Here is a 13,529-nt window from a genome sequence, read left to right as displayed (position 1 = left end):
TCCAAATTCAGTTTTGCTGTCTTTCCTTCTTTGAGATGGAGTATCTCATTTACTGAAAATAATGTCTTTCCTTGTCTTTCAGGAAACCAATGTGTTAGGATTCAAGGGTCCCAGAAAAATGTCTGTGATCATTCCAGGAATGAATATGAATCATAAGCGAATTCCAATCCGTCCACGAAATGTGAGTTATGGAGTTTGGTCATGTTTCAGATTGGAGGAAGAGGTTAAAACTTTCTTGTAGCGGTCTGGGTGTTACTGACAATCACGGTTTTTAGAGCAAGGTTGCTAACACCCAGGACTTTAGCAAGTCTCAGAGAGAGTAAAAACAATGTAGCCTAAAGGTGTTGATTAATTTGTTCTTCCCTTTTACCTAGTTTGTAGCCTTCTGAATAGTGTTTGTATCCTTGTCCTTTGGTCAGCCTAAATTCTGGTGTAGTAGCAAGGAGTAAACACATTTTGATCAGAATATTGTCAGTCTCTTTATAGTAATTACAAAAAAGGAGGATTCTTTAAGGAGAAAGTGGGATGAGGAGCAGGATGGAGTTTTGTGGTGACTATTTAGTGAGGATTTCTCATATATATGGGGGATGCTACAGCTAAAAGCTTACAGAACTGCATCTGAAGATATATTAAGGTGTACGATGAAAATCGTTCAGTTCCCTTAATATGGGCTTTATGTTTGGTGTGATAGAAGACCAAAGGGCAGAAAGGACAGGTGCCAACTGAAAGACATGGTCAGTGTTTTAAGCTAGAAAATGGTATGTACAGCCATATTGTGAACAGATACGAGTAGGGCAAGAGTGTATTTGTTGAGGTCAGAGAAAAAAATCTTCAAGAGTGGAAATTCAGAGCCATGAGAGCCTGGAAAAGAGGTTTCATTTTGGGAATAGGCAGGGAAATTGTATCTGGAGGTGGTCATTTATTCATCATCTTTCAGTTGGTATTGCCATCTCCCCCATCAGTACAGTAATGATTCCATGGCCCTGCCTTTATTTTTCTCCCCTATTTTCCCAGCTGTTTTGCTAGTAGGCAAGCATACTGACAGTGGACAAGGCTGAAACACAACGCTGTTCTGAAAAGTTGGCAAAGCTTTCCGTTTAGGGGTTTGACTCTGTTTTTGTCTTCCTTCTGTGTAGTAGCGTGGTGCCTCCAATTAAGCAATACTGCACCTGCTTTAAATAAGGAAAAATTGCATCTAAATGCACTTCGCTGATAACAGTTCTCAAAATTCTTTTTGCATATTTTAAAAAAAGTAAATAAAGATTAAAATAAAGATATAAAATAACTAGTTTAAACTGAACAGTAAGTTTTATTTAGGTTATCCTCAAAAATCCACTATCATATCTGTATACAATACTAAACAGTTACTATAGCCATATCAGTCAGACCTCCACAACAGGTTGTTTTCTGATCTCTTTTTCCCATTAAATAACTTCAGTATGGATTTTTCTTCTTGGGAGTTTTAGCATGTATTATTTCAGTTCGGATTTTATTTGTTGCAGAACCTTTAAAATTAAATCATATGTCATGTGTTTCACTCACTACTATTTGCAGCTCCTTGTTAATTAATTCTGTTTGTCAAATTTAATGTGCTGTTTTACTTCCTTTTTGTATCTTTTTGGTTTTATTTCTCTCTTTTTCATATTGTGCATCACTTATTAGACCCAATAGGATGGCATTTAACCTACTTAAGGCATACTTAGAGCCTGCTGCAGCCTTTGGACTTTCTACTGAAGCACCCCAGGGCCTGGCACTATGCAGTTAATCATAGATTATTTTCTTTTGTTTTGAAGTTTAGAATGTTAGAAATGAAAGTTGGATCCAACAGGATCAGAGAAAGCTTATGAGACTCAGAAAGAATTCCTGCCAGCAGGATGGCAGTCATCTGTGGCCTGTTAATTGCTCCCTTTCCTGTACACACACTTCCTTCTCTCTCACTCTTTTTTCTTTTTTGAGTGGAAATATGGTGATAGCTTACTGAGTGAAAAGGAATGCTTGAACTGGGAATCCATGAAAGTATCTTCCTAATACTTGCAGGAAATTTTCAGTGGAACTTACTTTAAGTGCTGTCATTGTGTTTCATTAACAGGGAATGACCTTCAAGTGACACAGTGCACACACATGAGAGAGGTAGTGCTCAAAAGCAGAGCCATTCCAAATCTCATAAATATATTTCTTTCTATTGAACAGGAACGTGAGAGTCTGCTGTCAAAATGGCAAACCAAAAATTTAGAGAACCTCATTGAGTTGCACAACAAGGCTCCGGTCTGGAATGATGATACTCAATCCTATGTTTTGAACTTCCATGGGAGAGTCACTCAGGCCTCAGTGAAGAACTTCCAGATTGTCCATGACAATGACCGTAAGAGTCTGGTGGAGAGTGTGTGGGGCTTATTCGAACAGGGAGAACCCAATTTATTTCATGAGGTTGGGAGAAATAGGACACACTTCCTAGAGAAGGGAGGCTGGGTGGAGGAATTCAGATCAGGATTACTGGGGACTTCTCATCTGTCAAGAAAATTGTATAAGGCCTCCATTTCTCTGGGGTGGATGCAGAGACTGCTATCCATAGCTGCAACAAAAGAGGGGGCAGATGCAAGCTTCCTGAAGGGAAAGAAAAGGATTAATACAGCACCTTCAGCCCAGCAAAAGAGTGGTCTGAGCTTTGGTTCTGAGAAGAAAGGTAATCTCTAGAATAACACAGTCACTCTAGAGAACAAATTTCAAGGCCACTCTGGTGAGAAAGGACTGATACACTAACCACATCTATTTGGGACTGTCAGACATGGCTGACTGTCAAAACTGGCTGGATGGCCGAGCCCAGAGAGTGGTGGTGAATGGGGCAAAGTCCATCTGGCGGCCGGTCACTAGCGGTGTTCCCCAGGGCTCAGTTCTGGGGCCGGTGCTGTTCAATATCTTTATAGACGATCTAGACGTAGGGATTGAGTGCACCCTCAGTAAATTTGCAGATGACACCAAGCTGGGTGGGAGTGTCGATCTGCTGGAGGGTAGGAAGGCCCTTCAGAGGGATTTGGACAGGTTAGATAGATGGGCCGAGACCAACGGCATGAGGTTCAACAAGAACAAGTGCCGGGTCTTACACTTTGGCCACAACAACCCCATGCAGTGCTACAGGCTGGGGGAAGAGTGGTTAGAAAGCGGCCCGGCGGAAAGAGACCTGGGGGTACTGATCGACAGCCAGCTAAACATGAGCCAGCAGTGTGCCCAGGTGGCCAAGGCGGCCAATGGCATCCTGGCCTCTATTAGGAATAGTGTATCCAGCTGGTCTAGGGGAGTGATCGTCCCTCTCTACTCGGCACTGGTGAGGCCGCATCTTGAGTACTGTGTTCAGTTCTGGGCCCCACACTTCAAGAAAGATGTTGAGGTGTTGGAGCGAGTCCAGAGGAGGGCGACCAAGCTGGTGAAGGGTCTGGAGGGTCTGACTTACGAGGAACGGCTGAGGGAGCTGGGGTTGTTTAGCCTGGAGAAGAGGAGGCTCCGAGGTGACCTTATTGCAGTCTACACCTACCTGAAGGGAGGTTGTAGTGAAGTGGGAGTTGGCCTCTTCTCCCGGGCAACTAGCGATAGGACAAGAGGGCACAGCCTCAAGCTTCGCCAGGGGAGGTTCAGGTTAGACATTAGGAAGCATTTCTTTACAGAAAGGGTTATTAGACATTGGAATGGGCTGCCCAGGGAGGTGGTGGAGTCACCATCTCTGGATGTGTTTAAGAAAAGACTGGACATGGCACTTAGTGCCATGGTCTAGTTGACAGGGTGGTGTCAGGGCAATGGTTGGACTCGATGATCCCTGAGGTCTCTTCCAACCTGGTTGATTCTGTGATTCTGTGATTCTGTGACGTGTGGTTTTTTGCTTGTGGTTGTTTTGTTGTTTTGTTTTCTTTTTTCCTTGGCTTCACTGTGAAATTGTTCTTCTCTGAATCTTTCTTTTCTCCCCAGCTGACTACATTGTGATGCAGTTTGGTCGTGTAGCAGAAGATGTGTTCACTCTGGACTATAATTATCCTCTCTGTGCTCTTCAGGCCTTTGCTATTGGACTCTCCAGCTTTGATAGCAAATTGGCCTGTGAATGAGAGACAACAGACTTGAAACATGGAACTCACTCCCATCCCTGCATCTTGTTGTAAGAGTTCCAGGTGGAGTAATGAAAAGCACACTGGGGATGAAAGGGAACTGGAGGACAGACTTATTAGAAGGCAAATACCAGGCCTCAGAGCATTATGGTAGTTGACAGTAGACCATCTTAGGAGACTGTCACAAGACTGAGCAGTCTCTGTATGCGTTGTGGAAGAACAATAAATATGGGTGATGCTTTTGTCATCAGTGTTGATTCAGCTTTCAGAATCCTTGTAACAGATGCTACGTGAGAGTGTGCTAAGGAATTTAGCCCACTAATTGGAATACCTTGCAGCTAGGATTAGAAAAATAATGGTTTAGTGTTCATATACCTTGGAACTTCCACAGTGCCCCTGGAGATGATGCTACTGATCTGATTAGGAACTCTTGAGTTCCTGATCAGATGAGTTCAGAAAAAAAGGAGGACAGTTATTGGCATGTGTTCTCTTTTGCCCTGTGTAGTATTTTGCTGTCTGTTACAACAGTCAGATATAGAAGGATTCAGGTTATTGCTCTGTGCAACTCTGTGCTCTGATTCAGGTAATGTTCAACAAATATAGAGCTGGAATGAGACATTAGCTCTAATAAAAAACTTTTACTCTGTGGGATTATTCTCTGTTAAGGCTGATCGTCCAGTTCCCTTTCATTACTCTAATTGCTCCATATCCCTTGACAGTCTTTTTACCAAATCAAATTTCAAACACTCCATTTTTATGGGTGGTATTATATCTATTGCTGTTTCTGTTATTCTTAACCATGTGAAAAATGAGACTGAATAGATGATAGAATCTGACTGAATTTGGCAGAAGGTAGTATTGTAACAATGTACAGTACTATTCCTGAAAAGCGGTGTTCTGATTGATTGAATCTACACTGTAAGCTGATCAGAAATATTTTTTCATTTGTCCATTGTTTGTAAAATTTGCTACATTTTGGGGAATAAGTTAGTGACTGATTTCATTTTTTTTAATGTGAGATTGTCTCAAAGCATGACATATTAAAGTAGATTTTAGATAAATAATTTTAACCTGACTATAAGGAGGAGTTACCTCAAAAGGAGATTACAGGTGTTTTCAAAGGCATCAGTTAAAAAAAATTAATAAATGTATCACAGGGCTTTGCAATGTGTCCTTCCAGTGTTCCATTTTTAATGCTGGATGTCTAATATGGAGACTGTAGGTCACACCATAGAACGCTTCTTGATTCATATGGCCTTGATTCATCAGAGTGAATTGCTGCACACTGTGACATATAAGCCTCATAGTGTACACATCTGTTGTGTACTAAAGCAGAGAACAGTTACTATCTTGCCTGTTTCATGGCTGTTATGCATATTCATGACGATCCTGCAAAATTCTGTGCCTCTATTGAGACAAGAATAGGTGTTCTGCAGCTTTGGATATTGTCATTGTCTGCAGATTAACTCTGTTTCAAGCTCCAAAGAGACAGATTTATTGCTTTTGGTCTCTGGAGTCTTTGCAGTGGTAGATATCACTTGCTTTTTCAAAATGATGAAACTTTGTGACGACGTTTTCTGATATTGTCAGGAAAAAAAATGATGGCAGTCATGTGTAAACTCTGTATTTAACTGTAAATTATGAATTGATGCTGAGAACTCCAGCTTGCATATCTCTCAGATGCCCATTCTGCATTAGCTGGTGAGCCATTTTCTTGAGATGATCTCATCAGCAGAGCAGTCGGCGAAGAGAACTTGAATCATGGATCTCTCTTGTGCCTTCGTGTACTTCGTGCTTATCAGGTTGGGGATGAGACCTGGCAATGTTTTCCAGTTGTGCTCTTCTGAGTTCTTGGCTGATGGCTCTCTCTGCATTCCCTCTACCCACCCAGAAAACCTAAGTCAGTCTGATTATTTTTCTCACTAGGACTGTGCAAAAGAAACTGCTTTATGTTAGTTTGGGGTGACCTGAAGGTAGAATGCTAATTTCCAATTCAAGATTATTTGCTCTGTGCTCAGAAGTCCACAGTAGCATCCCTTTACTCACCCTTTCAGTTAGGCTTGTCAGCAGTGGCTCTTCAAGCTATTGACATCAAATGATCCTAGCAGGGTCAGGGCCTCTGGGTCTCAGTTGAATTATGCAGACAGGTGAACTGATTCAGTGCTCTTTTATCAGATACTGTTTTACATAAATTGTATTTATAACTTTTATATCTCAATGAAAATAAACTAATTTATATATTGAAAAAATCCTTAATTCTAAATGAGTTTTTTTGTAGAATTTTGCTGTCACTCGAGGGTTTTCTTTGTTCCTCCTGTGCTAGATACTACCTCGGTTTCTTCCTGCCTTCTTGTATCTCATCTCTCTTCTTATTTCCCCTTTTCCTTTGTAATTCTCAGTTCTCTTCCTTTGTGGTGTTTTTTTAATACACTTAGAAGTCTGGGAATAAATGTAAAGTTAGTCTCTCTTAATACTGTTTTTCCATCATCAGGTCTTCCTGTGTAGTTCTTGGTTTCCATTTGACGCTCGCTTTAAGCTAGTTGCGCTTCTCTGCCCTGTGTTCTTAATGTGTCTCCCAGCGTCCTGGTAGGGCTTTTGAGATGGTTCTTTATTGCATTTTCCTACCCTCCATCTGAACCCATTCTACTGTTGGAGTACAATACCATATATTTCTGAATCAAGAATGGAAATAATATAAGGCTAGAAGGAATACCAAGTTGAAGGGGTTATTTTTTCCTGTTTCCACTGGGAGATGTATAAACCTCAGTAAGAGGAGATACGGTGGTTCTGATAATCAGAAACTGACACAGCTTTCAATGTGTAGGCCCCGTTCTTCATGCATCTCTTTTTTTCCACTATTTCCATCTGAGCCAAATTAGGTTTAGTTGACAGAGAAAACTGAGCAGGAAATACTACTGGGCATTTGTTCTTCTTAGTACAGTAATATTAGTTGCATACATGCAAATGTAACATTCTTGAAATCCCAAAGAGATCTTAAAACAAAGAAGGAAGCATATTAAATATGAATCCTAAAGGCAGGCCTAGCAGACTAAAACAGCTCCTAGGCTGCTATGAGCTCCTTGGCTCACGAACATAAAAGACAGTGAATAATTTCTCGCTCTTTTGGGGGTCAGTCCCACTCTCATTGAAGTTTTGCTGCTGAATCTCGTAGCAGTAGGACAGGGGTTTTTGTTACTGTTGGTATTACATTATACTTGGTGTGGTCTTTTACTTGCTGTAACAGCCCTGTAAATCTCTCAGTTGACATTGAATTAGGTTTCCTGTTCCTGGTACAGACGACAAGCAAAGCCTTCCCTGTGAATTACAGGTCAAGAGCTAAGAGTTTATGCGAAGTCTGTGAAACTGAGCGATGGACAGATTCCTTCTTTGACAGAGTCAGGAATCTCATCTTCTCAGCCACGGTGTCAAACTGTTGTACATAACTGCAGTTTGGAACTACTACAGCCGAAACCCAGAAAGATGCTTAAGGTATCCTAGGGCCAAGAGATTTGGCCCAGCATATAATTACGAAGATGAGCAGAAAAGCAACATTGGTGTAAGGGCTTCCTTGCTAACAGGGAAAACAGCCTGCTACAGCTCTGAAGTGGTAAGAAGTGAAAGCCCTGTCATGAAAGAAGGCAGAGACCCTGTACATGCAGTTACTCTTGTATCTCTTGAACTGTACAGTCTATAGAGTTTTTGTCTTCTCATTCTGTCCCTTGTTCTATATGGAATTATTTTTTCCCTGATGGAAGCGGGAGGTCACTTCTTTGGTCCCAAAATGGGAGAAAAATCCAGAAGCAAACTACCTTCACCAAAACCTTCTCTGGAAACATTCAAAACCCGCCTGGATGCGTTCCTGTGTGACATGATCTAGGTAATCCTGCTCCGGCAGGGGGATTGGACTAGATGATCTTTCAAGGTCCCTTCCAATCCCTAACATTCTGTGATTCTGTGAAAACGCATTAAGGTAAAGGCTATTATAACTGTAACCTGCTCTGGTAATTTAATATTTAATTTAGAGAATACATAAATGTGTGAATGTATTCTAGAGGACGGAATTTGTGATCATTTACTTTGATTAAATTAACATTTCCAAACAAGGCAAACCATTGCACTGTCTGCAACAAACAGCTTAAAATTATGAAGAAAACAAAGGATTGCTTTTTTTTTTAAGGGCTCAATTAAATTAAGCATTCATTTATTAAAGGGAAAGTAATACTGTTTTACTGTGAAAAATGACTTTATTTTAAAAGCTGTATATCAAAATCATTCAGATAGCGTACAGATAGGGCTGGGGAATTCAGTCTGATCAGCTTGCCCAACTACCTCTGCTTTCTGTTTTGAGCAGAATAGTTTCCTTCCACATAACCACCAGTTAAAAAAAAAAAAACCCACCACCAAAACCCCTCTATTCTCTTGAGTGGGTTTCCATCTGCAATTGACTGGAGTCCTGCGAACAATTTGTGTGGTGATTCACAGGAAGGAATAGGTTTCAATTCCTTCTCTTTGAGCTATGTTGATTCTGCAGGGAAATGGGAGCAAAACAATACCTTAGTCACATAATCATGAGACCTGGCCCAGAATTCACAGTGAACAGATGTGATGAGAATTGAGCTACCTTTAATATATATTTGTTTTTCATTAAATTACATGGTTTTAAATATGGCTTAGAAGAAACAGTGGCTAAATGAGATCATTACAGGGCTTTATATAACAAACAAAAAACCGCACAATCATTTCATTGAATTTTGTAACTTCATTTTATTGATATTGTATATACTCACGATTCCTACAGTTGTATCAGAAAACTTTTTAAGTATTCATAAAATAAAATTATTGCTGCATTGCCTTACAAAGAAAAGTAATTGTATGTGTATTATTAAAAAGGATTACCAATATCAGTTACCTTCAGCACTGCCAAACTAAAAAAAAAAGGTGGAGTTGGCCTTCCACATCCAGGGCTAAGTTTATGAAGTTGATGGGTTTTGCCATGTGGTTTCTGAGGCCTTGGGACACATTTAGGTCCTGTTTTCAGTGTTTTCTCTGCAACGAGTTCTGAACTTTTTTAGCTTGGGGTTCTTACCAAAAGCTGAGATTTTTCTTAATCCATTTCTTCAATATATTGAAGTTTTAAACAAAGCCAACTGTGTCATAATCCTGCCACAGGTTGTTGTGTGCACACCGGGCATCTGTGACAAAGTCACCTGCTGGAGACATTAAAAAGTTATTTCGCTGATGTAGCTGCACTGCCCAGAGCTGTTAATAGGATGTAGTTACATTTACTAAACTTGCTGGTTTACTACAGCTTTTGTTTTGGGCATGTGGATTTCCAGCCCTAGTGCAGCTCTCAGTCTTGTATCAGCATTTTCTGGTGCAGCCTGTTGGCAGTCCTGTATGAATGGAGAGGAAAAGAGCAGCTTCCTCGTGAGACTGAGAAAAGTCACGGAGGACATCACTTTGCTGCCGGGTGATCAGTTTAACTTCTGGGATGCTCTCGGGACAATTAAACTGTTACAACCACTTTGCGGTGTTGGGGTCGGTTTGTTTTGCAGTGGCTCAGCTATGCTGGGTGGAAATCACATCGCATCCCTAAGGGGCTTCGAAGAAGTGGTGTCCGCGGGCCGCGCCTGGCTCGAAGGGGCTGCCCAGGGGAGCCGTGCCCTTCGCCCGGCGGGGGCTGGGTTCCCCGGGAGCGGAGCCCCCGACCCGACGCTCGGCCCCGGCGGCCGGGGCGGGCGGCTGCTGGGCCGCCGCCGAATCTCCGCAGCACCCCGGGAAAGCACTGGGCAAGCGGCGGCGTTTGCAGGGCTCTTCCCCCGGCTGAGGCCGGCCCGGTCCGACCGCGGACTCCAACTTCGCCGCCGCGCTGATTCCTGGAGGCGGCGGCGTCCCGGCCGCTCCCGCCGCCGCCTTCCCCCGCTCCCGGCCGGCCGGAGTTTCCTTCCTCCGCTCCCGCCTCTGCGGGCAGCCCTCCCCCGCCCCCGCGGGCCCCCTCTTCCGGCCATTGCCCGCGTTCCCTCCGCCCCGGTCACGCACGGCCCTCGGCCAGGGAGCGCCCGGCCCCGCTGGGTTTTGTTCCCAACTCCGCCTCGGCCCTTCTCTCGCCTCCCCCCCGCCAGTCCCCTCCCCAGCCCCGTCCCAGCCCCTGCGCTCGCCGGCAGTCCCCTCCCTCGGCCGCGTTCATTTCATACCAACTCTCATTCCTCGCATTCCTCACTTCCTCCTTTCAAACTCCAGGGGAAATAAAAACCCTCCCTTTTCCTCCCAAACTCCTGCCCGGCCGCGGCCGCCGCCGCTCCCTCTCCGCCGCCGCCCGGGCTCGCCGTCCCGCCGCCCGCTCCGCGCTCTTCAGGTGAGTGCGCGCTTTGTGCCTCCCGCCGGCCCTGCCTGCCCCCCCCGCTCCGATCCGACCCGCTCCGCTCCCCTCCCCTCCCCGGCCACCCGGCCGGGCATTGTTCGCTCCGCTGCGGGACGTGGGGAAGGGGGAGACCCGCGGGCCCACCCCGGAGCCGCCCCGAGGGCAGCCGCGGCTCCCCGGCAACTTTTTTTTTTTTTTTTCTTTCTTTCTCCCCGACTCGGCGCTGGCGATGCTGAGCGAGAAGCTGACCCGCCCGCTCCCGTTGTCCGAGCCCCCGCTCCCACCCCTGCGGGCTCGGGAGTGGGGATCGGGCGGGAGCGAGGGGCAGGCGCGCGGTAACAGCGCTCGTCTGCTCTTTTGGCAGAAAGTCCTGGAGCAGAAGGAGGATTTGAAGCCGGTCCCCGCTGCCCCTGCGGAACAACAGCCGCTCTCGCCTCGCTCAGGTCAGGACACGCCGTTTCACCATCCCTTTCGCGTGGGGTGAAGGGGCGCGGGTGCCTGCAGGAGAGGGGCTGAAAGGGAGGGTTTGGAGCCGGTCATGTGCGACAGGGGAGGCACAAGCGTACAAAGGAAGGGATGGGAACATCCTCAATGGAGGCTCCGGCGGCTCCCCCCGTCGGGAAGCGGCTGCCGGCGCTGGGACTTCGGGAATTCGGTCGCTTGTCGCATCGGCTGAAAAGTGCTAGGACTTCTAATGGAGAAAAATAAGTTTCTGTACCGTTCGTAGAGAGGTTCTTGGGGAGTGTGGAGAGGAGGATCAGTACATTATATAATAAATTTTAATGTAAATTATGGATGATGTTTTGGGGAAAAACAAAACAAAAAAATCAGAAGCAAACCCGTCCGTGAGAAGGAGTGTGGGTTGTTACAGGGCAGTTACCAAAAGATGAGGGAATAGTGTTTTCCTAAATCAGTTGAAGTTAGAGTTGAGATCTGGTGGCGTGCCTCTGGAAAGGATTTAAATTAAAAAAAAAACAAAACACAAATACCAAAACCCAAACAAAACGCTTCCCCAAGTAATCCTTTATCTTATGTAGATAATTCCATTTAAACAATTCCTTGCATGGGATGCTAAAGATGGGGCTCTTTTTTGCAGAACGGGGAAGGAGTGTAACTCAACGTATTTTAAGGACTTCTGTAAAGAACTTTATGGTGAATGGTCATATTTAAGTAAAAAGTAAAAAAACAAAACAAAACCAAACCAAAAAAACCCAACAAAACCGCCACAACTAATCTACCAATTTTGTTTTTGTTTGACCTGAAGTTACACTCATGTCACTTCCTAACCTTAAGAGTTGAATTCTGCAGATCCTCTACAAATAAGGAATACAAAATACTTTACAAATGCAGCAGCCTGGGTGGGAGGGAAGGAGATTTGGGTTTTGTTTTATTTTTTCTTGTTTCCTATTACTCAGAACAGATCGGCTTCCCCTAGATTTGACTGCACTGTCTGTGTGCAAAGTGAGTGGAGCATTCGTTCACCTGTCTGTCCATCTGTCTGTGTGGATACAAGAGGTTTTATTGTTCTGCTACAGAAGGAAGTGGGCAGCAGGACAGGGCATAGAGTAACAGGGAGGAGTGAGAGGAACAGAACAAGGGGAAAAGCAGGCGGGGTATGTAACAAGTGCTGGGGCCGGGTTGAAGCTGCTGTATTATCACCTGTGCAGTTAAAGCCTTTTGGTCTTGATACCTTCTTCTCACGACAGAGAAGAGCCTGGATCGCGCTGTAATGAATACAGAGGGGCTTCGCTATTAGGGCTGTTGAATGCTGAGGGACTCTGGTTTTCTTTGGAACTTGGGTTGCTAGAGCAAAGGGCAGCCAGAGAGTGGGTGCGTTGCCTTGTGGGGTTTTCCTAAATCCTAGTCTGGATGGCTCCCTCAAACTCAAGCATGTGTGACAAAGTCTATCATCTCTAAACCAGACCATCAGCTCATTGTTCTTATCCTCTTGGAGGTGATCTTGGGAGCAATTAGTGTGCATGAGAATGGGTGTTAGGAATTTTCTCCACTGTCTTCGTTCTTGCTGCATCTTTTGGATTTTTAAATTAATTTTACTGATGGCTTTGAAGTATTTTAGGTTATTACTGTGGTAAGTGTTGTAATGTTAGTGTGTTACAGAACATCTGTGGGAAAATGGTATGAAAATAGTAATGCCAAGCTCTGAAGAGAAAAAGAGCTCCATGGCACCTAATCTTGCTTGTGATTTTAAAATGAAATCACAGTTGCTGTTGGTTTTCTTACTCAGGTATTTGTTTCACAGAACTTGAATACCGTAAGTAGAGTTTTGAGAAGGTTGCTGAAAAGTACAGTTTCCAATAGATGCTGCTTGCATCTCTGTTTGGAGTGACATTATACTCATTGACAGCTTTCCTTCCTTAGTATTACGTGTCTTTTTCTGATTGTATCTTTCAGCTCTTGGTTCCGTCACGACATAACTCAAGGGGTGGGTCCACAGAGACTTTAGGCTGGCACTGCTTTAGAGAGAACCTCTCTGCATAGCCTCAAACTGTCCATTTCTGAACTTGTCACACCTCTTTTCTTTGTCACTGGCATGGGCTTTGGCACTGCTGTTTACTGACCCGGGCCAGGGGGCTGATCCAGATGAAAACTAACGCTCTCTTTTAGCAGGTTAGTTTTCAGCCACATCTGTTCTCCAGTCTGGTTAATCATATGGTCACATAAATGCTGGTGTGTCTGGAGAAGGGGGTGCAATGACTAGGGATGAGCAGTGAGGGAAGAACGGGGATATTTTCTTAACAACACTGCCATCTTTTCCCACCTTAAGTAGTTCCTTGAACCATGTCTACAGTTGCTCCTGTGATAGTGAAATTATTTTCTGTCTTATCTGGCCACGACTGTATCTTAACAAAGCAAAAATTCAGTGTTACCTTTTTTTTTAAGCTCTATTACTCTTTCCCTATAGCTCAGATTTGTCCTTTGTTCATTTGTTGGTTGTTTTTTTTTTTTTTTTCCCTGTAAATGCTACACAATGGATCTTCCAGTAATTTTCTTAGGCAACATTTCTATCTCCCAATGTACTTCAACATCAGAAAAGTATACTTAATCTCCTGCAACAG

The 13,529-nt window shown here is 44.1% G+C and overlaps 2 protein-coding genes across 2 annotated transcripts in view; both read left to right on the top strand.

The window, feature by feature from the left end:
* The window catches only part of TULP3 (TUB like protein 3), a 39,383-nt gene extending 33,132 nt beyond the window's left edge, over positions 1-6,251 (top strand). Inside the window, exons 9-11 of the mRNA XM_068400748.1 lie at positions 83-181; positions 2,191-2,362; positions 3,958-6,251. Of these exons, the coding sequence (XP_068256849.1) occupies positions 83-181; positions 2,191-2,362; positions 3,958-4,091 (405 nt within the window). The 3' untranslated portion in view covers positions 4,092-6,251. The remainder of the gene's footprint in view (positions 1-82; positions 182-2,190; positions 2,363-3,957) is intronic.
* A 3,984-nt stretch (positions 6,252-10,235) lies between these two features.
* TEAD4 (TEA domain transcription factor 4) overlaps positions 10,236-13,529 on the top strand; it is a 65,450-nt gene continuing 62,156 nt past the window's right edge. The window contains exons 1-2 of the mRNA XM_068402539.1: positions 10,236-10,446; positions 10,817-10,895. The gene's annotated coding sequence lies outside the window, so the exon portion shown is untranslated. The remainder of the gene's footprint in view (positions 10,447-10,816; positions 10,896-13,529) is intronic.

Source organism: Nyctibius grandis, chromosome 5 (assembly GCF_013368605.1).
Source record: "Nyctibius grandis isolate bNycGra1 chromosome 5, bNycGra1.pri, whole genome shotgun sequence".
Lineage (NCBI taxonomy): Eukaryota > Metazoa > Chordata > Aves > Nyctibiiformes > Nyctibiidae > Nyctibius > Nyctibius grandis.
Note: the sequence above shows the minus strand (reverse complement) of the source record. Positions and strands in the feature narration are given on the sequence as shown.